This window comes from Anguilla rostrata, chromosome 10, assembly GCF_018555375.3.
Source record: "Anguilla rostrata isolate EN2019 chromosome 10, ASM1855537v3, whole genome shotgun sequence".
NCBI classification, from domain to species: Eukaryota; Metazoa; Chordata; class Actinopteri; order Anguilliformes; family Anguillidae; genus Anguilla; species Anguilla rostrata.
Window position 1 is genome coordinate 39,423,729 of NC_057942.1, and position 24,019 is coordinate 39,447,747.

The following is a 24,019-nucleotide window of genomic DNA, read 5'->3' on the forward strand; positions in this document are numbered from 1 at the left end:
CAAGTTGGTGAAGTTTTTCAAGATTAAAAAAAATCACAATGCACAACCTTTTATGGCTGGTCAAGACATTTCACCTTCGCCGTCTACTGGAAATTCCCGTTGTGGAACAAGCGATGCTAGAAACCAAACCTTCTTGTTCGGTGAGTTTTTTTTTCTTTTTTTTTTTTCCTTCTCTCGCTCAACTAAAACTGGACGCACCTCACCCTGATTGGCTCAGATACCGGTCGACTCTGGCTAATTTGTTCAGTGTTAATCGCCTGAGCAAAAAAGAAAGGGGAGAAAAAGTTACCACCTTCCGCCATTGGTAGGCCACGGGAGGGGATTTACTGTTGGGAATAAACCGCTCACCCCTCCCGGATTCAGTCGCTTTCGGGTGCGCAGGACAGGCGCTGGATTACTCAGTTTCTTGGAGAACCGCAGGTGTGTGGAGCCGCTTGTAAATCATTTGATGAATCGAAATGTACTTTTCTGCTTACTACCGTTGTTCGTGACAGCATTGGAACGTGTATCGAAGTTATTTTGTTGTCTGCGGAGGTTGTATTAATTGAACATGTGCCGCAGCATCAGTCGCTGAGGTCTGTAATTGACAATACGCAGGTTTCTTTAAAGCTTTGTAAATCCTGACCATCTTTAAAACCGTTCGCCGCAGCCAGGATACTGTTCTGTGATGCTGAGAAATTGTTCTTGACTAAAAAAAAAAAAAACGGAACATTTTGGTAGTTCCCAACTTTTGTATCAGTTTGCTGCTACTTATAGTCCCCTTTTGCATTACTGGTCTTTATTACAACTTCCGTTGAATCTCTGTGCACCACATATCCTTGACCACTTTCCTGGACAATTGAATCAGTGTGGCGGTAATTGTAAGTTAAAACGTATTGCTGTACTTTTGTCCATACCACAGTTTTCGCGTGGCATATTCACTATCCAGTGTTATGAAGGATAATTAAAGCGGAGTAAATGTAAATCAAACCGGTGAAGTTTGTGTGAAGAGGAGTGGAGCCCTGTGTTTGTGGGGAGCGGCCGGACTTTTTCTCTCGACAAATTCTCATCTGGGAAAGTGAGTGCTTTTATTTACTCGCGTGCTATCGTTCAGAATTTCAGTAATGTAGGCGGATATTAACACTGTTGTCAAATGATGCGATGCAATGTTTTTAATAATAGCCTGCATTTATCAAACCGTGCTCGCCGCGCACACTGGCTGTTGTTGGCATGTGCAATATATTGACAGGTGCGCACATTAGCAGTGGTGTCTGTGACAGGTGAAGTTAAATAAACTGGGGGGTTAGGGTTAGGTGCTTACAGTTAGTGCTTTTCTGTTAACAGTAGCTGGTCTGGGATCAGTCTCTCAGGCCCATATTGTAATCCCTCTTCAGCATGTACCAAAAGACAGATCTGTTCCTGGGTCAGTCAGTCTCCACACGCTCTGCAAATGGACAGTGTGTGTAGTATGGAGCAGATTTATTTTATTGATCTATTTTTGCTCCATGTGCAGTCGGCTCTGTGCTTTTGGTGGTGGTCTGTAGGCCAGGGGTGTGAGGCGTTCGAGGAAGAAATATGATGCTTGAAAGGTGTGCATTTGGGACGGGTGCAGTGTGATTTCTAACTCGAAGTGCACGTTGCTGCATAGGGCGAGTTCTCACTGTGGCCTGATCTCTGGGAAAGCTAAGAGGCTGAATGCAAATGCTTGGGAACAGCTGGACAAATTCAGCAACTCATATTGCTGTGTGTGAATGTTCCTCTCTGCTGTGTGTGTGTGTGTGTGTGCACGCATGTACTTGCATACGTGGGTGTGTCTGTGTGTGTGTGTCTGTGGGTGCGTCTGTGTATGTGTGTGTGTGCGTGCCTGTTTGCATACACGTGTGTGTGCATGTACTTGCATACGTGGGTGTGTGTGTGTGTCTGTCTGCCTGTGGGTGCGTCTATGTATGTGTGTGTGTCCGTGCCTGTTTGCACACGTGTGTGTGTGTGTGTGTACTTGTGGGCTCATTGCGTGTGTGTACTGTATGTGTGTATGTGTGCATTTGCGCATGTGTGTGTGCTTGCAGAACTTTCACCCAGTGAGCCTCGCCAACATCACTGCCGGGGCTGCCCCCACTCCCGCCCCTCCCCAATTCGCCAGTGGAAAATCGTGTGTACTTTCAAAATATTAATATTCTGCTTCTCTGTACATGTTCGGGTTTGTTTGGGTTTGGCGGTAAGTGGGCCTAGAGCTTCAGTGGAGCCGACCCTTCTGTCCCCTCCTCCTCCTCCACCTGCTCGGTAGGTTCCCATGACTGCAAGGCAAGCTCGGGGAGCTGCAGATTTTTAAACAGGTGTCTAAACCTGCCCGCTCTTACCGCCTGTGATCGATGCGCTGTGGAACAGTGGCCGTTGTGCTGGAATTCGGAGGCATGCAAATTCCCCCAGCTCCTCGGTGCCTGGAGTGGTGTTCATCATCTCCAATCAGATGCTCGTCCGCTCTTATTCTGAGCCCCCCCCCCCCTTTCTCTTTCTGGTTGGATCAGTCTACTGTATAAACTAAGCGCTGGTCTGATTTTTGGCTTCTCAGGGCTTGAAGACGTGTTTCTGGATTTGTCCGGTGTTTGATTCGCTCTAGTTCAGAGGAACGTGGGGGCCCATTGGGCTGAAAGGCTGGCTAATGTCGTGTTTTCAGGCTGTGTTAATGATTGAGGTTTCCTACAGGTTCTCTCAAACCACCTGTAATATAACCTGTCTATAATCACCTGACCCTCAGGTTAGTGGTGATTGGCTCACTGAATTCTTTTGGTGCATGGCACAGCTTTCTGTCTCTATACTAACTCAGGTAGCATTAAGAGATTCAAATGTGTTTCTGACGAATGTGAATCAAAATGTCGACGTTCGGCTGCAGGACGGTTGTGAGAGATCTCGGGTTTTGGGATGTCTGCAGATGATTGGTGTTGATTGCAGATGACGGTGGATGATCATCTCGTACGTGTGGTGTAATGGTTTACATTTTGTTGCCCACTCCATTGTGAACCAGAGTAAACCTGACCAATCCCATTTGTTGTGAGAAATTGATTTTGTGCAGTTAAATTTCTGAGAATTCCAGACCCTGTTTGTATAGCTGACATCAGACAGGCACTGCTTGTTGTCTTGTGCATGCTGATATATGTAACACTCAGTTCTTTTAAGTGTTTTTAAAAAGCGATAAAAACTGTACTCTAAATTGCTCTCCCCCTTCATTGAATTTTTTCGTGTGAAGTAGTTTCAAAGTGCTTTGAAGTCACTCCCTCACCTTAAGTTGCTGTGACATTTGACCTGTCCCCCGCGAGTTTGCATTGTAACGTACGTCCTCCGGACCAAAAGAGCCGTTTCCATGGCGACTGCCGGCTGTCGGGGTGGGGCGACGCCTCCGTTTTCGCTCCCGAAATGCCAGTGAAGAATGCTGCCGAACTTGAGACGGAGCTCTCGTTCCTCCCCCGAGGTGTAGTCAGGCCCTGCCCCCGCGGGACTGACTCCAGATCAGTTTCTCCCTCTCGCGCCACCACGTTGGTGCACAGGGGCGCGGTTGACGAAGCTGACTGTGGGTCAGCGGGTAAAATGATCCTGGGCTGTGGGCCTGACAGTAGGCGCAACTGACCTCCATTTAAAAAAAAAAGCCTCTTGGGTCTTTTTCGGGAAAATGTCAAGAATCTGGCCTTGTTAAAACTCAACAGACACTGTTTTCCTGTGTCCTCCTCTCCGCCCCTCTGCGGCACCGTTTCGTTTTGAAGGCAGGTCCGCTCGCCTGTCCGCGTGATGGACCTGCCAACCCGACCGGCGCCCTTCGCTCGGCCACAGCTTTTGCATTGTGGGTGGCACCGTGCTGTTTTTATGACCTTATTCATGCCCTTATCACACTCACCCAGGACGACGCTGCTTAGCTCCTGTTTCTACACGTCTGTTCGCAGTGTAGTGTAGGCCTAATGGCGGCCGTGTTGGTATAATGGGTAAGGAACTGGTCTTGTAACCTACAGGTGACAGGTTCGATTCCTGGGTAGGACACTGCCGTTGTACCCTTGAGCGAGGTGCTTAACCTGACTTGCTTCAGTATGTAACCCAGCTGTATAAATGGATGCAGTGTAAATTCTGTGTAAAATGTTGTGTAAGTCGCTCTGGATAAGAGCGTCCGCTAAATGCCTGTAATACAGTATAATGTCCACATGGCTGCGTGGCTTACTGACACAGTTCAGTGACCTCTGCCGTTCCTCAGGTTTGCAGCTGCACTGTTGGTGCTTGACCCTGGTCTGTGGAGTAGAAGTAGAAGTAGCTGCTGAAGTGGAGGTCCACTCAGAGAAACCGCTTGCTCCTCCACATCCACCGGCAGATTTGTGGGCCTTAAAATGGCAACTCCCGCCACCTCCTTACATTCCCATAATCCTCCTCTCTCTCTCTCTCTCTCTCCCCCTCTCTCTCTCTCTGCAGGGTGGCACCAGGAGAGATGGCGTTGAGCGAGCTCACCTCCCGGGTGCTGAATCTGTACGATGCGATGATGCAAGAGGCGGGTGAGTCACAGCAGCCCCGATGCGGCCGCTTCGTGCTAACGCTACTACCGCTAACGCTGGGGCTCTGCGCTAATGCTAACACTAACGCAGGGACTCTACAGTAACACAGGGCCTAGGTGCTATAATGCTAACGCAGGGACTCTGTGCTTGCGCTGGGATTCTGCACGAGCGCTAACACAGGGAGCCAAACACCAGGGGCCTCATTTAAAATCTATGCGGATTTGGGATTTATAAAAACAAGCTTGACGTCATGCGCACGTTTACCCAAGCTGTGGGGGGGGGGGGGGAGGGGGCAATTCTCCCTCCGTTACGGGCGTCTCTATTTCACACTCCGTCAAGTTTTTCTTCTTCTTTGTTTTTTTTGGGCCGACTTCTCCGTTTTCCCTGACGATTCGTTGGAATGGCAAGCCGCTGCACGCCGTATAGAACGCCGGGCGTTCCACTATCCATTCATGTTTAATTGCGGGAGTTAGCAGGGCGGGATACCAGGCTCATGTACGTGAAGTTTAAAGTTGATGGTGATTTATAAAGAGTGAGGACTGCGTGCGGGCGGGCCGATGGTTATATGAAGCAGGATATTTTTGACTGTACGCGCTGTGCGTTCCGCTGCACTTTTCCTCTTTGTGCGTTTGTAACCTTTCGGTGTGGAACCTCCACAGAGTTTACACGCGAGGCCCCAGGGCTTCGGCACGCTGCGCTAGTGATCATTTTGACCCTGTGCTGCAAATCTGAGCTGTGATCCTGTGCTTATTTTGACCCTGTGCTGTGACTCTGTGCTGAAACCTTGCGTATTTTGACCCTGTGCTGTGACTCTGTGCTGAAACTACATATTTTGACCCTGTGCTGTGACTCTGTGCTGAAACCTTGCGTATTTTGACCCTGTGCTGTGACTCTGTGCTGAAACTACATATTTTGACCCTGTGCTGTGACTCTGTGCTGAAACCTTGCATATTTTGACCCTGTGCTGTGACTCTGTGCTGAAACTGTGCGTATTTTTACCCTGTGCTGTGTAGACCGCAGGGTAGACGGCTGGCTGATGATGTCATCGCCGGGCCCACAGACCATCATCATCGTGTCGTACATCTACTTTGTGATGTCACTGGGGCCTCGGCTGATGGAGAACCGGAAGCCCTATGACCTGAAGCCCATTCTGATCGTCTACAACTTCTCCGTGGTGGCGCTCTCCCTCTACATGTGCTACGAGGTGAGCGGGCGGGGTGCACATCCTGGGTCCCCTTTAACATGGGGTCTCTAATCCCAGTCCTGGGGGGGCCGCAATGTCTGCGGTTTTAACTCCAGTCTGGGGGGGCCGCAGTGTCTGCAGGCTTTAATGGTTTCCTTTCAATCAGTAGCCTACTGGAATTGCTATGGACTTTTGAGCCAATCAGTGCCTTCAATTAATCGTGCAAGTGCTGAAACGCGCCAGAAACCAGCAGGTACTGCAGCCCCCACCCCCCATGATTGGAGTCTGAAATGCCTGTTCTCAAGGCTGGCCAATTAGTATTTTTGGAATAAACCAGACTTAGCCAGCCCGCTACTGGTTGGTCAACCAAGCCTCTACTGGTTGTGTTCAGTACTGTAGCAGCACTGTGATGTGATGTTCCAAAACAGCAAGCTTTAATCATTTTCATTGTTCATAGAGAAGATATGTGCTTTCCAGATGTCACCTGAAACTCACTGAATTTACAGGTATTGAGAAAATTGAGTGAAACTCCCTTTTCTTACATTTTAAATCATCTGTATTATTAGAAAATAAGTTGCTTGTTTCTTAATAAAAGTAACAAAGTGGTGGAAACAGGATTTAAAAACACATGTTTGTGTCTACTCGGATGTGTTTGAATGTGGGAAGTTTTTTTTGAGTGAGCTTATTGTGCAAGTGGAGTGACAATGAAACGAGTCTAGCTGGATTCCTTGCTGGTGAGCAATGGGGAAACAAGCATGCTTGACAAGTGTGCGTGTGTGTGCATGCGTGGGCGTGTGTGTGTGTGTGCGTGTGGAACGGCATGGGTGTGTGTGTGTGTGTGTGTGTGTGTGTGTGTGTGTGTGTGTGTGTGGTTCTGTCTCCTCAGTTCGTCATGTCTGGCTGGGGGACAGGGTACTCTTTCCACTGTGACCTCGTGGACTACTCCATGTCCCCGCAGGCCGTGCGGGTGAGTACACGGCTCTCTGTCACGACACGCATCCTCTCTGTCATGACGCACCCCCCCCCAGCGTGACACACCTTCCTCTGTCACGACGCACCTACTCTCTGTCACGACACGTTTCCCTCTCTAGAGTCACCCGTACAAGCCCTGTTGACGTCATGACATTTGTGTGATTGTGTCTCTAGATGGCCTCCATCTGCTGGCTCTACTACTTCTCCAAATTCATTGAGATGCTTGATACAGTGAGTATGAGTCTGTATCACTTCTTGCTTTCTCTTGATTGGTCGGGCTTTCGTTTAGGGAGGGACATTCATTACATTGCATTTTATTTGGTTGATTCATTTATATCCAAAGCGACATGCAGTACGTGCATCGCCCGCCCACCTGTAACTGCGTTCCTCATGAATGCAATTTGACCCCCCCCCCCCACCCCCCAGATCTTCTTCGTCCTGCGGAAAAAGAACAGCCAGATCACTTTCCTCCATGTCTACCACCACGCCATCATGCCCTTCACCTGGTGGTTTGGAGTCAAGTTTGCCGGAGGTAACCCTCGGGCCCCGCCTGCTATGCCACTCTGGACCCCCCCCCCCCCCCGGTTTTACCCTGAAGAAGAAAGTGCGTTAAAAAAACCCAACCCCCACCACCCTGAGCTGCTGCTGACTCTTTTTGTTTCCCTCCACCCCCGTTTCCAGGTGGACTTGGTACCTTCCACGCCCTGCTCAACTGCATTGTCCATGTGATCATGTACACCTATTATGGCCTATCTGCCTTAGGCCCCGCCTACCAGCGCTACCTGTGGTGGAAGAAACACCTGACTAGCATCCAGTGTGTGAGTACAGGGATGGGGATGGGGGTGGGTGGGGTGGGGGGGGGTCAGCCGAGCAGGAGGAAATTCAATTCAGGAAGTGAATTTAAATTGCTATTCAGACCCTGAATTGCAGGTTTAGCTCCAGTCCTGGAGGAGCGCAGTGGCTGCAGGTTTAGCTCCAATCCTGGAGGGCCGCAGTGTCTGCAGGTTTGACTCCAGTCCTGGAGGGCCGCAGTGTCTGCAGGTTTAACTCCAGTCCTGGAGGGCCGCAGTGTCTGCAGGTTTAACTCCAGTCCTGGAGGGCCACAGCGCCTGCAGGTTTAACTCCAGTCCTGGAGGGCCACAGCGCCTGCAGGTTTAACTCCAGCCCTGGAGGGCCACAGCGCCTGCAGGTTTAACTCCAGTCCTGGAGGGCCACAGCGCCTGCAGGTTTAACTCCAGCCCTGGAGGGCCACAGCGCCTGCAGGTTTAACTCCAGCCCTGGAGGGCCACAGCGCCTGCAGGTTTAACTCCAGTCTTGCAGGTTTAACTTCAGCACTAATAATTTTAGCGCCGAATCAAACCTGTAGGCACAGTTTCTTAGCTGCTTGTTTGGTGTGGGAGCTAACTTGCCTGCGTTGCTAAGTGCTGTATCTGTGTCTCAGATCCAGTTTGTGCTGGTCACCACGCACATCGGCCAGTACTTCTTCATGAAGGACTGCCCCTACCGCTTCCCCATTTTCATCTACATCATCGGCCTCTACGGCCTGGTCTTCCTCATCCTCTTCCTCAACTTCTGGTACCACGCCTACACCAAGGGCAAGAGGCTTCCGAAGGTCCTGCTGAATGGATCTAAGGCAGGGGGCTACAAGCAAGAGTGAGACCCCCCCCTCCCCCCCCCCTCCCCCACCCTACCTTTTCCTGCCCCACTCCCCTGAAGCCCCACCCCCTAAAGCCCCAACCTTTACTACCCCACATGCCCCAAGCCCTGCCCTTTCCTGCCTCACTTGCCCTAAGCCCTGCCCCCTAAAGCCCCACCATTTTCTCCCCCAACCCCCCACCCCGCTCCCGCTCTTTCCTGCTCCACCCTCCCCCCGTGGTCCGCCCTTTTCTGCCCCCCCCCCAATCTGAAAGTGTGGTCCCCAGGCTCACCTGTGAAGGGCCTGTTATGGTGGCTAGCTTCTCTTCTAGCACTGCGCTACACCTGAGTCATCTTAATCAGCGGCCACTTACCTGTCCCTGATTGGTTGATTCGGGTAGTTTAGCGCTGGGCTAGAACAGAAGCTTTTACACCCCCCTGCTGGTCATTTGAGGTAAGACTGGGACCTGCAAGGAGAACAGCTGTAATCTGCCTTCCTGTCTTAATACTTGAGTTTTTCCTGTTTGTGTTTTTTTTCTTTCCTTTTTTGTATTTTACTTCTGATAATGTGCCTCCTAAACTAAGAGCTGATACAAATGTTTTTTTTTTTTGTTTTGTTTTTTTTAAATGGCTTTGATTCAGTGGTGTTAAGATGTTAAATATCTGACCGCGGGATTGCCCTGTATTTGGATCCAGATTGTGATTTCCCCCCTGGACGACCTTCTCCGAACACTGGAAACTGTCGGCTGGTCGCACTTGCATTCCGGGTCGAAGTTTTCCGGTTTTCCAGGAGGTTGTTTTTCCTCTCTCTTGAGCGTGCGTAAAACTATACATATATATTTTTTATATAACGCTGTCTGTGAATTGAACTGTAATCTCTGTGAATGTTGAAACATTATGAACGGTGGCTCCTGTTTCTTTTTTGGAGGGCTGGGTTGAAGTTGTCGGTTTGAGTCGCGTCGTCAGTGTGAGCGTTCTCTGGGTGGGGGGGTCGGGGGGGGTGAGGGGTGCTGGGAGTCTGTCATTCAGACACCGTGTGTGGATGCACCCCCACCCCCACCCCCACTCCCACCTGGATGTCCCCCACTGATGTCGCCCTTGATTACCATGGCAACATTCTCCTCATCAAAGGGGTATAGCCTTACTGTTTGAAACATCCAGAAAAAAATTTAAAGAAAAAAAGCGCAAAAAAGAAAGGAAACCCTTTTGGTTGAAGCTGCTTTTTCATACATGTATTTATTGAGTTTTTATATAGTATATATATGGAGGGGGGGAAGAAAGAAAAACACTAAAGGCTTGTTTTCACCCTCCCATTTTGAGCTCTGAGGTTTGACCAGAATGAAAGCTGTTCAGAGCCCCTTTCCTGTCCTTGGAGGAACTCGGGGGGGAGCGTTAATGTGCCCCCCGCGGCGATTTAGGACAGGGAACAACGTGGCTCCGTAGCGTCCCGGGATCGCGCGGCTGTTCCTGGGGGACGGGTGCAGCCCGGGACCGTACAGGTTTTAACCCTGCGGTGTCCAACACTCATGAATGTCTTTGCGTTCCTTTTTTTTTTCCTGAGACATGATACGGCGTTTAAAAACCTCAAAGGCCAAAAACCAAACAGAAACTGTGTATTTAGTTTGTATTTATGTGCCAATAATAAAAAAAAAATATGATATGCACACCGAGTCCTTGTGTGGTGTTGTGTTGAAGATTACTGATGTTGTGTTCATGCTGGAGTTTTGACTTGGCACCCTTAGGGTTTGACTTTCTTGATTGCTGTCCTTGTTCAATTTCCTTGTGCTTTTCACAAGGAAACTTTTCAATCAAGTTGCCCAAGAAATTTCAGTACAGTATCGTATCATTATGTGCTTAGTGATTTTCTCCACTGGAGGGTGCTGTTGTCTACTACTGTGTTAAATGTTCATGAATTCAAAAGAGAACAAAATGCAATTTAAAGACATGCTCATGCAGCTAATTTAGAAATATCCGGAATCACATTTTTGACTTGTTTGGCAACTTCTTATAGAAATATTAATGATCAATATGGGAAGATGATGGATGTATTTGGATATGCCCCCACATGGACATTTGACGAGACAAACGATCACCATTGATTAACCGCAACGATATCTGAAACCTGATTGATCTGCAGTGTACAAGTTTGCTGAGCTCATTGTTCCCATCCCCTTGCTGCCAGTCCATTTAGTTTGTTGCTAAGGAAGCGATCGTTGCTAACAACGAAACCCAATCGGCGGCATCGCCAAGGTCACTCCCATTGTGATGTCATATTTCACCCTGGAGAAGGCTACGATCCGCCCCGGAGTTCCACCCTCATTCTTCTGTGTGCTGGATACTCTGCACACAATTGAACCGCAGTTGATCTTGTTGACTTACTTGCACGAAATGTCATCATTCAAAGTTAAAACTTTTACTTTCTTTGCGTATCGGTAGGTAAAATCTGACACCATTTTTGACCTTATTCAAAAGGTCTGTTTGTCGTGTTGCATTTGTACCCCAGTGCCTAAAAGCTCAAAGTAAATTCAGCATCCAGCCTGGGCTCTCTGGAGAAGATTAAACTATCCAGGAAAACCCTCCGATAAGAAAGCTAGAGGGAGAGAAGGGAAGATTGGGTCTGATTCTCATCTTAAATGGATACCACGGAAAGCTATGACCTGGCTAAGTTCACAGTGTCGCCCCTCCCTCCCCCCCCCCCCCCACCGTTGATAACTTTGACGGATAGCCTTTGAGGCATCCAAGTTTAGCCTGGTTTCCTGTCTGTTCTTTTTCAGAGTGAAGGAGATGATGTGATGGCTTTCCGGGTTGGTCACAAATTTTATTAATTTTGGTGTCAACCCACAGAGCTCTGGCAACCATAAATCACCCATCCCCAACCCCCACCCCTCATCCCCCCCCCCCCCCCCACCCAACCGACCTTCGGGCTGTATGCCTGACAGAGAGAAGTCACACCATTAGAAACAACATTATAACATTACAAAAAGGTCTTACAACATCGCTGTAATGAAACGACCTCATTCTTCCTGGCCATGTTTTATGAATTTTGTGGCTGATTTAAGTATTTCAAATAATTACTTATTCCAGGTCCTGGCACTGCCTCCTCGTCCTGCAGTCCTGCTTACACTGTCTACTGCACTCAGTACTGTGGTGTGGCACGGAATTATTCTGCATTTTAGTGTAAGTCCGGTGCATTAAAAATGTGCGTCAGTCAGTATAAAAATGCGCTTTCCACAATATGTACCTGTCAGAGTAAATCCTAAGTTGCTGAAAAAATTTCAGCGCCCAGAGTTTTGAGGTCAGTTGGGACCAAAAATGAAGCCTTTGCACCAGCAGTGCCTCACCTGCAGTTCCAACACCGTCCTGTAGATGTCACTGTGGCGACTGACATCCCACCTTTACCTCATTGACATTATTGCAGATTTTAATGCCCGTTATCGATTTCTATTTTGAGGAATATATAGTATATATACTGTAGAACCCCCCCCCCCAGAACACATGACAGAAATGGGTAATGCCTGATGGGTGGATGGAGGGGAGGAGGAGGAGGAGGAGGAGAGGAAAGACAGAAGGAGCAGAGGTAATGACCTGGTTGGTGCACCTGCTGTGACGAGAGGCTGACAGGAGTAATTTGCCGTACCGTCTCACAGGCGAGGAGGGAAACGGAGGGTCACCCCCCCAGCTAGACTCAGGGGCCTGCCTCTGTGTGTGTGTGTGTGTGTGTGTGTGTGTCAGATACCCCCCCAGCTAGACTCAGGGGCCTCCCTCCATGTGTGACAGGTAACCCCCCCCCGCCCACCCCTCACGTTGGATTCTGGGGCCTGTCTCTGTGTGTGTCAGATGCCCCCCTACCCCCCCCCCCCACCCACCATGTTAGACTCAGGGGCCTGTCTCTGTGTGTGTCAGATGTCAGATAAACACCCCCCCCCCCCCCCCGAGCTAGACACAGGGGTCTGTCTCTGTGTGTCAGATGCCCCCCCAGTTAGACTCAGGGGCCTGTCTGTGTGTGTGTGTGTGTGTCAGATACCCCCTTCCCCCCACCCCAGTTTGACATGGGGCTGTCGCTGTGTGTCAGATACGCCCTTGTTTATATATATTTTTTAAAACCTTTTAAGAAATAATAAATGTCATTCAAGGAGAGTGGTCATTAGCAAGCTTTTATGTATTAAACATGGAATTTGACTATTTTTATCCGCAAATGTTAAAGCTTCCCATGAGCTTTGTGGAAAAAAAAAATCTGAATTATTCTCAAATGGGAGTTAATTAACTTAGTTCCATGACATTGATTTTTCTTCCTCTGTCACCTGTTTCAGAAGAACGAAATTAGGCCACCGCAAATGGAAGTGCGAAGCCTGTCTCTCAAACTCCGTTTCTCTTTATGACATCATAATAGATGCAGGAAGAACCAACTGTCCATCTCTGCTCAGGCAGCCAGTTAGCAGACAGGAGCATCATGGGAAGAAAACAGATGAAAGTCCTTTCAATTATATACTGTCTATAAATGCCTCACTTTTCTGCTCTGACCAGAATAAACCGGAATGACACCAAATTTCCAGTTGAAACGATTATCCATGGATCCTGAACAATTCTTTCCATACGTAATTTCCAACGATCAGCTCTTCTCTCATGCGAAGGAATTGCAACAATGAGGCAAGTTTCCTTTTGACAAAAAAAAAAAAAACTTCTTGTACTGAATTTCATACTGGTTGTAAAATTTAAATGAAAATGGAACAACAATGTACATATGTATATGAAAAGGACAGAAGAACGAGACTCTTTGTGGAAGAAGAGACATAAAATCGCAGACTTGATTAGGCTACTTACACAAAAATAGGATTTTTTTTGGTTCATGCTTAAGGCAGCATAGATGCACTCACACTTTACAGCACAGTTCTTTCATGCAGTTTTCACATCTTGGAACTTTCGGCGCGTTCCAGGTCAGGTGAGGACGATGCAGGGCCGCGCCCTCCGCCAGGTGACAGGTGGCCGGGGTGTCAGAACACTGAAGGCGACTCAGCGAGGCGTTAATGCGAAACGCGGGCGCTGTCACTCCAGCGTCTTCCTCCATCTTCCTCCACCTTCCGTGAGCTGGAGGAAGTCTTCATCTGGCGTCAGATGACAGCGAAGGTCCTCAGTGTTGGGAGGTCCCCAGTTTTTGGATGTCCTCAGTGTTTGGAGGTCTTCAGTGTTTGGAGGTCCCCAGTTTTTGGAGGTCCCCAGTGTTTGGAGGTCCCCAGTGTTTGGAGGTCCTCAGTGTTTGGTTTTACTGCTTCCTTGTCTCTTCTTTGCTGAGACTTTGGTAATGTTTCAGAGCTGATTCTGTCCTGCAGGGGGCGTACTTCATGGTAAAACACCCTTTTCAGCATTGGCCTGCCGTGCCTTTGCTTAGCTCCTGTCCTCTCGTTAAGGGTCACTGTGTTCTGACGTGTTTAAAAAGTTGGCAGGCTGTTGGCTCGTTCTGCTTTTGCAGAAGGTAGACAGAAAGGACCAACAGGACCAAACAGGGGAATCACCACAAATTTTGGGCCCATGAAAAGGTCCCACACTGGGCCCCTCCACCCTGGAAAATCATATGTTCTAACATTTAGTCAGGGCCTCGGGAATCATCCTAACCCTCATTTGTCTTCGGCGAAGCCGTGTCGAGCTTCGTTTACGAAGGGTCGTTTGTGACGGGCAGGCTACGCAAAGCTCATAAACCTCGAGAGCTCACATTTGAGCTATTTGCTCGTTTTAACGACCAGCCGAGTCATTAAAAAAAAAAAAAAAAAGAAGCAATTTCCTGAAATTGTCCGACGCATTCTGAAGGTTCTTTCCCCTGCCATCAGGAACCAGACGATAAAACCAGTCAGACCACCGTAACATTACGAGACGCTAATCGCCTTGGGTTAAAAGGATGCATGTTTCTGAATAGCTGGCCTTCAGTGGGAATCAAATCGCCATCTTGGATCGGGTTAATATAAAGCCAGCAAAAACAACCTTTTTTTTATCATTTTGAGAACAGCACGAGGAGCTCATATCGGGTTTAAGCACTTCGCTTTCATCGGTTCAGGAACATGCAGATTAAAACGCTGTGGTACCGAGGACATTCTGTATCACCCTACCGTCTCCCCAGAGAGCGGGAATGTGTGCCTTAATGCTATTCCTGATTTCCAAACACCGCCATTACGGCTCCAATCTCACGTGAAATTATTTCATTAGTGATCTCCGTGCACAGCCATTATGGCTCAACTCCAGTGTGCAGTTACTAGTTATTAGTGAGTTCAAAATGCAGCCATTACAGCTTCACTCTGGTCGGCAGTTTCTGTTGTTAATGTACTCCAAACGCCGCCAATATGGTTCCAATCTAGAATGCCATCACTGTTATTAGTTTTCTCCAAACGCCGCCATTAGGGCTCCTCTCTGGTGGGGTGTGCAGTTATTGTTGTTAGTAAACTCCAAATCCCACCATTACAGCTCTACTCTGGTAGGCAGTTATTGTTGTAAATAAACTCCAAATGCTGCCATTATGATTCCACTGTGGTGTACGGTTATTTTTATTAGTATTCCACCAATGCCGCCATTAGGGCTCCAACTGTGGTGGGTGTGCAGGTATTGTTTTTAGCAGTCTCTAAATGCCTCCATTAAGGCTCCACTCTGGTGGGTGTGCAGGTACTGTTATTAGTAGTCTCCAAATGCCTCCATTAGGGCTCCACTCTATTGTGCAGTTGCTGTCGTTCCTGATTGCTCAGTGACATGTCACCAGTGCTCTGAGGGAAACAGAGACAGTAATGGCAGATGACGAAGCGTGCCGTGGCGAAATGCGGAAAAGTTCATGTCCCCTGGCTAACTGGCAGGGCATGGGAGGACGTCGTGAGTTTATCATGAGTCGGTCCTGCTCCGGGTGTCATCAAGTGAACCCGATACAAAGGAATTCACATGTACAAAAAAAGACATGAAGCATAATGATAAATACAGAGGATAACACTGAGTGTGTGCATGTGTAAGTATGCGTGTGTGAGTGTGAGTGTGTGTGTGTGTGTGTATACGTGTGTGTGTGTAAGTGTGCGTCTGTGTGTGTGTTTGTGTACATGTGTGTGTGTGTGTGTGAGTCTTTGTCTGTGGCTGCGGCGGTAGTTTCATTGACTGTATCAGGTGGGCTGAACCCAGGCCCTAAATTATTGTGCACCCCCTGCCGCACGAGACCGGTCACCTGCTTTGTCTGAGAGACGGGCCTCTCGGCCTCAGTGCAGTCCAGACCTGGTCTAAACAGACAAATACCCACCTTTACACAACTTACAATGAACTCCTCAAAGTGACAGGATCAAACCTTCCTGGGCGTTCTCGTAATGGTGAATGCTGTAACTGAACGCATACCAAAAGAGCGTACAACTGGTCCCGGATCAGCCAAACAGCACAGAGTCCCTGTAATGAACTGCCCCCCTACAAGCAATCCTGACAGGTCCCTTAAAAAAAAAAAACCCCAAAAAAACAACAACTTTTATTTCCTGTTCTTCATAACTGCATGTCATCCCCTAGGGCTTGAAATGACTTGCGAAACACGTTAAAATTGCAGGTGCAAATATCCCTGGGCAATTTTTAAACCCTTGCATAAGCACTACTGTGGTAGAAAGAGTATTATTGTTTTATACCGTAGCACGCTGTGTATTCTGAGCGAGGTAAGTACAGGTAAGCTCTGTGTGTGACTGTGCTGTTGTGCACTTGATTTAACATGCAACTTTTATGTTGCATTACAGTTTGCTGCTCATATCTTGGCCAGGTCTCCATTGTATAATAATGTTTTTTTTTTTTATTCTCAAGTGACTTCCTGCTCAAGTATTTTTTTAGTTAAAATAAATTAACAGTATGAGCTGTAGGTCTATATTTGTGTCAGGTTGCATATAACTGTCTTGTAACATCATTAGCCTTATGACAAAGATAATGATGATGATGATGATGATTATTATTATTATTATTGTTATAATTATTATTAGTATGAGAACAGGACTGACCGAAGGTCAGCTGTGACCCTGCTGCCTCAGCTACAGTAACTTGTATTTTGGAAGGTGCTGGGGTTGGGGGCGGGGCTTGGCTCGCCGAGCCAATGAGCCGGGAGCTTCTGCAGCATCATCGTTCCCGAGGTAGCATGCGGGAGGGCATGAGAGTTGCAGTGAAGAGGAGAACCACAAACAGCAGAACAGGGGGGGGTGTGAGGGGGTAACTTTCCCCGGACTACCAGAGCACATTCATCCTTTATTCTGTTTCAAATTTTTTTCTCTAAATTTTTTTTTTGTTTTGGGGGGAGAGCGTCCTGATTTGTGGAAGAGAGAGCTGGACCAGCCGGCAGGTTCGACGCAGTCCTTCCATTCCTCCCTGCCTCTCGTGCTCTCGCTCTCTCTCTCTCTCTCTCTCTCTCTCCCTCTCTCCCTCTCTCCCAGTGACAGAGTAAGTTGTCTAACCTTCCTGTTACTCCTGAATTTGTGGGGCTGGGAGGCTGGGGCTTCTGCAGTTCCTGCGGTTGTCATTGAGGAGGAAGAGGAGGGGGTGGGGGGGGCAGTGAATTTGCACTGCCTAGCAAATTCACGCCACCCGTGGCTATGATACCCTGTGTCTCTCTGGGGTTGTAGGTGGGGGAGCAGGGTAGAGGTAACTGATGTATAAGGGGGTAAGGTAGTGGGGGGGGCGCAGCAGGGGGGTGCGCAGTGCGACTCTTCTGTGTCCTAGCTGCTCGGCAAACTTGCCCACTGCGCTGTGTGCACAGGGTACAGTCAAGGGCTCAGTTCCCAAAACCTCACAGCCGTTCTCCTTGGGCTGCAGCAGTGCAACTGCTTTGCTATATATAGAATTACACACACACTGTGTTACTGTGTGTGTGTGTGTACACACTCACAATATCTAAGAGCGTGCTTTTCAAACAGGCGATCCCGACTGCAGTCCAATGGCACAGTTAAACCCAGCGAGGTGTTGTGCTGTGACTCTGTGTGACTCTGTGGGGTGACAGATGTAGCATTTGATTGTTTCATCCGACCGTTGAAGTGTCCCAGGACCGTTTCACCGTTTAACTCTGACACAGCTCAGCTTAGCAGACCTTAGTACAAAAGTTTTAACTTTGTGTTCCTTCAAACATGTTTACCTGCCTCAGAAACTTAGCAACGCTTAACTCTACTTTGATGCACAGTATCTGAACGCGATTCTGTTTATCTCATAAAGTAACAGTCATCCTAACCAGTACATCAGCAGAAGGAGCTAAAAAACAAGCAAATAGCTTTTTTCCTCAGAAAAGTTTGAGGACATTTTTTTGTTATGTCTGTGATTTGCGAGGGGTAAAAATTGTAAAGTTATGTTCAAGTTTTTTTCCATATGCTCCTCAGTAACTTTGCCTCTTCCTGGATCTCTGATTGGTTGCCTTTTGACCTCTGACTTGTAAACCCTGACAGTGAAAAATGAGAGTCTGTGTCCTGAAATTAATAATCATTAGTTCATCATACTTACTAACAAATAAATGCATGTGCTTGTAGTTTTCCTTCACAATGTTTGTGAGCTCATTTTGGCAAATACAGAACCGCATAAAAAATCTCAGTCTTGTGGTTGTTTGCTAAAAAATGTGGACACTTGAATTTCATTGAAAGTCAAAGTTAAGGACAAATGTTGATCAAATCCATGCCAATTTTTACAATAACCGCAATGTGAAACTCTGTCCTGACCCTTTTCACCAGAGAGGGCGCTGTTGAGCACGCCAGTGCCAGACTCCCTGAAGTGGAAATGTCAAGAGTGAGGAACAGCCTCAACAGATTTAATGTGCCCCTTGAGAGTTTCTGTAATGTGAGAATATTCCTGCTGTCCCTTACATTAGCGGACGTCCCAGGAGAAGTCGGAAAGGGTCGCTCAAGGCATGTCACGCCAATAGGCTGACCATTAAAGTAAAAGTTTAATGTGACAGACTGGGAAAAAAGGGGGCTCAGAACAAAACAAAAAAACTTCTGAAAGCAGTTTTACAGTAGATACGCAATTTCTCGCATCTAATAGTGTGTGTGTGACTGTGGCCGATTTTTCCACCATAAATTCACCCTAATACAGGGGTGTACAACAAGGGCCGACCTGTTTCAGTATATATATATATTTTTTTTTTTTGCTGACTTATACTCTTCATTATGCCACCATAGCTGGTGCCTGGTGGCAGACTGCAGGTGTATCCTAATGATTTTATTGAGCTCAAGTACATCAAGTGAACCAGGGCGGTTTATGGAGCTGTCTGAAAACTAAGGTAATTGGTTGGAACGAAGATCTGTAGGCAGACAGACCCTCTAGGACTGGACTTTTGTGTACCTGGCCTAATAGAAATAAACTACCTTTCCTAGAGAAGGGAACACAATAAATCAGCGCTGCCTAATCCAGTTCCTGGAGATCTACCCTCCTGTGGGTTTTCATTTCAACCCTAATTTGGCACACCTGACTCTACTAATTAGCAACTCAGCAGGATTTCCAGCTGTTGCGTGCGGTGTGCTTGCGTTAGTGTTGTAGTGGAAATCTACAGGACAGTTGATCTCCAGGACCAGGGCTGGGCAGCCCTGCCAGAAATTATATCGATATAGCTGTACAAGAATATGATTTTATATATCCAATTACACACCCCTTAGAAAAATGTACGCGAACCGTAAGACCAGACGCGCAAATGCCGGACGCGCTTCATCTGTGCTGACCTTACGCTTCGTTCACCTCTCCGGGTAAGTTGCTTCCTCTCGAGCAAAATCAATTCAAGAGGAAGCGGTACATTTCATTTGTGCGTTGATATATTTTACGTTACCTCACCGGTAACGTTACCTGTAACTTTGCGAGACATAACAACCAAACCCACCGATAATGCATTATTTTTCCAGAACCGAGTTTCTACATAAAACGGCACATTACATTTAGTAAATGTAATTATGCGATTCATATAATATAAACTACCGAGAAACGACCATTAACCAGGTGCAAGTTTAATTATGCGAATTAATTAGCGAATGACGCTGGAGGGAGGAGCGCACTGGAACGCGTCACTGCTCTGAAACGTCAATCTTGGGCAATCTTGGGCTTGGCTGGTGTGTGTGTGCGTGTGTTTTCCATCTCAGAACAGTTTTCCCATGTTAATATAAGAATGAAGGATTGGGCAGAGAGAGTACATAGATTTGATAAATGCCCTGTTGTCTGAATGCAAAACCCTGCATCTGTTGTGTGGGAACAGGGGATTCTCCTCCTAAATGAACAGTGTAAGGTTCTGTAGGGTGCAGCCCATCTTCCTGACTTATGGTTTAAGAGGAACTTGAAACTCACACGATTTAAACATATTATGTGCAGTGGCAGTAATAGAATGAGGAAGCATGAAAACATAAAATACTGCTTATGTTCAACAAATTGCATACACACACACAGTGTACGTGTGTGTATATATATAATGCATTGTGTGTGTGTGTGTTTTGTTGAAAACAAGCTATTTTCTGTTCCCTCATTCTGCCACTGCTCAAAGTCTAAACAGAGTCAGAGTCAGATTTCACACTGGGGTCTTCTGGGGTTGTGCTGAAGGCAGAGGTTTTTTTTTTTTTTTTTGTCTCCTTATTTAAGAGTTTTTCCATAAACGGTTTTTGTTGTTTTCAGAGTCTTGGCAAGGTCATAAACATTGGCAGACCATTAAAAAAAAGTTTGCTGTGGGACAGAGATGCTCTTACTGCTCATTTCTGCCTTCAAGAAAGACTGAGATTTTTTCTGGGTTTTTAAAAAAAATAAAGAATTCAAGCTCTCTGAGGCACTGAACTGCTCAAATTCCCACAAATACTCCATCACATAGATCAGGGGTCCTCAATCTTATCCAGAAAGGGCCGGTGTGGGTGCAGGCTTTTGTTCCAACCAAGCAGTTACACACCTGATTCTACTAATCAAGATCCTTTGCAAAGAAGACTCTAGTGTTTGATTAGCAGAATCAGGTGTGTAACTCCTTGGTTGGAACAAAAGCCTGCACCCACACCGGCCCTTTCTGGATAAGATTGAGGACCCCTGACATAGATACTCAACTTTTCCCCCTTGTTTATTGCATTTACCTTGGCTCGTTTTGACGCTTGAAAACACGATTGTTAACTCTCGGATACAAAAGATTCGGCAGTTTCCAAGGTTACGTAAAAACAGGTCATGGGTCATATGGCAGGTAGGGGCGCGATGTTCTTTGCTCAGTAGGCTGTGTTAAATTGGCAGAAGGGGGGGGGGGGGTGGGTGCCCCCCAAAGCCACGCTGCGCCCCTGGGTGACATTAGGCTGCTCGCTCTGTCACCAGCGATCATGCAGCCACCATCGTTTGACCCCCGAGTGCTCCTGACTGTTACCTAGGTAGCAGTTGCTATGGACAACTCAACTGTTTTTTTTTTTTTTTTTTTTGAAAGTATGTACTCCATGAGTATGGCCACAATACACAAGAAATACAAAATAATTAAATATGGGAACCTACTAAAGAAGCAGCATGAAGTTTCTTCCCCCGACAGAGAGAATATAAATATGAAAATGCATGGGATAAGAGATGAGAATTTCTGGTAGTTTTTTTTACTTTATTCCTTTTGTGAATTCATTCAGGGTGAGGAGGGAAGTATGTGTGTGTGTTTTCTTGTGTATGTTATAAATGAAGAAAAAGATGAAAGATTTGACTAGACTGGCGTTTGTCGCCTCTGTATTCACCCGGCCTTAAATTAATGTGCAGCCTTTGGGAAAGGAAGAAGGCACGGGAAAATGTCTTCCTTTTTTTTTTGAACAGTCAAGTGGAAAGCATTTCACTGCAGGATGAAACGCTTGTCCCCTTGAAAATAAGGGTCCGACACGCTCTCAGTCACCAAACACACTGGCAGACGGGGATAATGCGTGGTCCTGTTCCTCCCACATCGATTTCTAATTCACTCTTTTCTAAGGGTTTGTAGAAAAGAGCTTCAGCTTTTTTTTTTTTTAAAAGCTGAAAGGGCTTTTTTGTTTGAGGTGCAGGCAGTTTATTGGGGCTGATGATAGCTCTTGTGAGCAGCAGTAATGACTGTAATTTAATATGGATTTGCACCGAGTCGGAGTCCAGGCCTCTGATTGGCTGCTGATAGTGAGAAAGCGAGCTTGTTTCCTCCGTGGTCAGACTCCCAGCCCTCACCGGCGTGAACGCCTGATGTGCTGAGGTATACCACGGGATGTTTTAGCATGGCTGACCGCACCATCGCGCTCTGACCTTGTCCATCATGGATGGATGCGGTGTCTGGAATAAACACTACCAAATGAGCATCAGCTTCATGTCACTAAAAAGTAAAAGCAGGGGAAAATATAAATGTCCTGCTTCCCCCCCCTCCTCCATAGTAGCTGGCTCAGTGAACTAATGGAAGATGCTGCACACATCCTCACTTGAGCACTGTGAGTGCAAGCGGAGTAGATGTGTGTGTAGTGAGCAGATGGGGCTAGAAGCGCATCTTGTGAGGGAACGTGTGTCTAGTGGGAAGATGTGAGTAGATGTGGGTATACTGAGAGGATGTGAGTATAGTGAGTGGATGTGGGTATACTGGGTGGATGTAACCATAGTGAGTGGATGTGGGTATACTGGGTGGATGTAACCATAGTGAGTGGATGTGGGTATACTGGGTGGATGTAACCATAGTGAGTGCATGTGGGTATACTGGGTGGATGTAACCATAGTGAGTGGATGTGAGTATAGTGAGTGGATGTGGGTATACTGGGTGGATGTAACCATAGTGAGTGGATGTGGGTATACTGGGTGGATGTAACCATAGTGAGTGGATGTGGGTATACTGGGTGGATGTGAGTATAGTGAGTGGATGTGAGTTCATGGTCACATCCGCACCCCAGTTTCGGTCTGTATCTTGTTTGTGGCACATTGCCAAGGTTACGTCTGTCTGACAATCTGTAGTGTGGGAACAGAAAATAGGCTCCACCAGGCATAAATAGATGGGTAAGGCAGAAAAGCATCCCCCTGGGCCCCAGGCTGGGCTGCTCCATTCAGGAGGGGCGGGGGGCGTAATGGGGGTGCCAGCAGGGTTTCGGGTCTAACGGCCTGCCTCGGGCTGCGATTTGGACGCTGGGGGAGGGTTGTTGGATGTTGGACGCCTCGTTCGGTGTGGGGGAAGCTGATGGGCTCCGACTCCATCCTCTCCCGGGCTAATGGCACTGAAAACTGGGTCCTGGGGAAATTCCCCTCACTGCCATCCACCCCCCCTGCCTCCAGCCCACCTGCCCACGCAGCCACCACGCTCCCCCCCACCCCACCCCAACACACATACACAGAAACGGACCGGCATCTTTCACTCCCCGTCTCTGAAAATGCACAGAACTCTAACGCTGTTGCCCGCGACGACGGGCTTGGCTTGATGGGTTTCCCCGTGTAGCTCGGTTCCGCGCTGTGGAGAAATAGCGGGGCGAAGGGAAAAAGTTAAAGTTGGTAGTTTTGTGTTCTGTTCTCTGCGCTGATGCTAATGCGCCTCGCTAACACGGAGAGCGGCACTTTTTACCACAGAAATAAAGGTGATTAAATATGATCACACACTTTGGGAAAACAGACAAGTGAAACCTTTCAGAAACTTTTTGCTAAGATTGTTAGTTTTTGCCATACTGTCTGATCCACTGCCTCACTGTAAGGGTTTCCAGAAAAAGCTTTTGAATGTCCAGTTGTCAGTGTATTTGTAAATAATTAATGTGTAGCGCCTGTGTTTTTTACTGTGGAACTTCAGTTGAGAAACTTTGCCGGCAGTGCACCATCACTCAGGCCTGTAAGCCTGTTGTGCTAAATCCTCAATTGACCGCTTTCCAGAACTAGGTGCGGTTACCTTGTGGTGCCATCTTAATCGACCAATAAGATACCTTCCCGCACTCTCCTTCTCTCCAGCCAATCGTGTTCTCGAAGGGTGGGTCAATGTGAAGTTGGCTATCTAAGTAGGGTTCAGAGAGAGGTCACCCTAGGTGTGTCACAAGCCTGACAGCAGGAAGTTTCAGTCACTGTCAACAGGCTGTCAGGTGTGTCACTTCCTGTTCTTGGATGTCACTGTGTGGTTATTGATGGGCTCCTTGTCATTGTCCAGTGGTAGTCCAGAACATTGAGTGGGCGTAAGCAATTGAAGAGGTGGGGGAGGCAGTAAAAATCACTACTAAACTGCCTTCTCTCCTCAAACCTCCTCCAACCACTTGGCTCAGTAAATATATACCGCACATAATAAGTCAGTAATCATAAAACAGTTAATAAAACTACTGCGGCTTCACAAGCTGATTAGAGAGAAGCCTATTAAAACTGTAAAATAAAGAATAAAATGGAACCTATTTTTTTAGGAAAGGGAATTTAACCATCCTGTTGTTAACCATCCATGAACCGTTCAAGGTTATTTTTCTCGTAACCGTGCCAGGGAAAATGCTCTGTGTGTGTGTGTTAGACATTGTGCGCTTGGAGTCAAACAAACAACCAATGGCTTTGCTGCTTGCGACTATCACTGAGTGCATGGACCCGTTTCGAACAACCACAACAACAGTGTGGACATCCTCGGGGTTTAAAAGAAAATCCCTGCTTATTCTACCTGAGATTGCTGCCCTCTTCCTCTTCTCTCGTTTTTCCTATTTCCCCTCCTCTTCTTCTCTCGTTTCTCCTGCCTCCCCTCCTCATTGGCCGACGTCCCTCCTGTGACCCAATCTCCCATCGCTCTGCCGTCCCCTGGATGCAGCCGTCGGGGCGGTGGGATTGGTCAAATCCCCGCTCCGCTGGA

At 47.5% G+C, this 24,019-nt stretch overlaps 2 protein-coding genes across 6 annotated transcripts in view; both read left to right on the forward strand.

Moving 5' to 3' along the window:
- Positions 1–7: 7 nt before the first annotated feature.
- elovl7a (ELOVL fatty acid elongase 7a) lies at positions 8–9,959 on the forward strand. 5 transcript variants are annotated; one of them, XM_064297006.1, is made up of 10 exons: positions 469–575; positions 902–1,057; positions 4,426–4,505; positions 5,519–5,709; positions 6,575–6,655; positions 6,835–6,891; positions 7,087–7,192; positions 7,342–7,478; positions 8,102–8,313; positions 8,992–9,959. In XM_064297006.1, the coding sequence occupies exons 3-10, from the start codon at positions 4,442–4,444 to the stop codon at positions 8,996–8,998; spliced, it is 855 nt and encodes a 284-aa protein (XP_064153076.1). In that variant the 5' UTR covers positions 469–575; positions 902–1,057; positions 4,426–4,441; the 3' UTR covers positions 8,999–9,959. The 5 variants fall into 5 exon arrangements, with proteins under 5 accessions (XP_064153078.1, XP_064153073.1, XP_064153076.1 ...); XM_064297008.1 differs by lacking the exons at positions 469–575; positions 902–1,057 and adding an exon at positions 8–140; XM_064297003.1 differs by lacking the exons at positions 469–575; positions 902–1,057 and adding an exon at positions 214–420.
- An 8,796-nt stretch (positions 9,960–18,755) lies between these two features.
- The window catches only part of LOC135233451 (3',5'-cyclic-AMP phosphodiesterase 4D-like), a 110,496-nt gene continuing 105,232 nt past the window's right edge, over positions 18,756–24,019 (forward strand). Inside the window, exon 1 of the mRNA XM_064297016.1 lies at positions 18,756–18,992. The gene's annotated coding sequence lies outside the window, so the exon portion shown is untranslated. The remainder of the gene's footprint in view (positions 18,993–24,019) is intronic.

Coding starts and splice junctions, on each gene's coding strand:
- elovl7a (XM_064297008.1), top strand. CDS start 4,442: ATGGCGTTGAGCGAGCTCACCTCCCGGGTGCTGAATCTGTACGATGCG. Junction 5,710..6,574: donor CCCTCTACATGTGCTACGAG/GTGAGCGGGCGG, acceptor CTGTCTCCTCAG/TTCGTCATGTCTGGCTGGGG. Junction 6,892..7,086: donor TCATTGAGATGCTTGATACA/GTGAGTATGAGT, acceptor CCCACCCCCCAG/ATCTTCTTCGTCCTGCGGAA.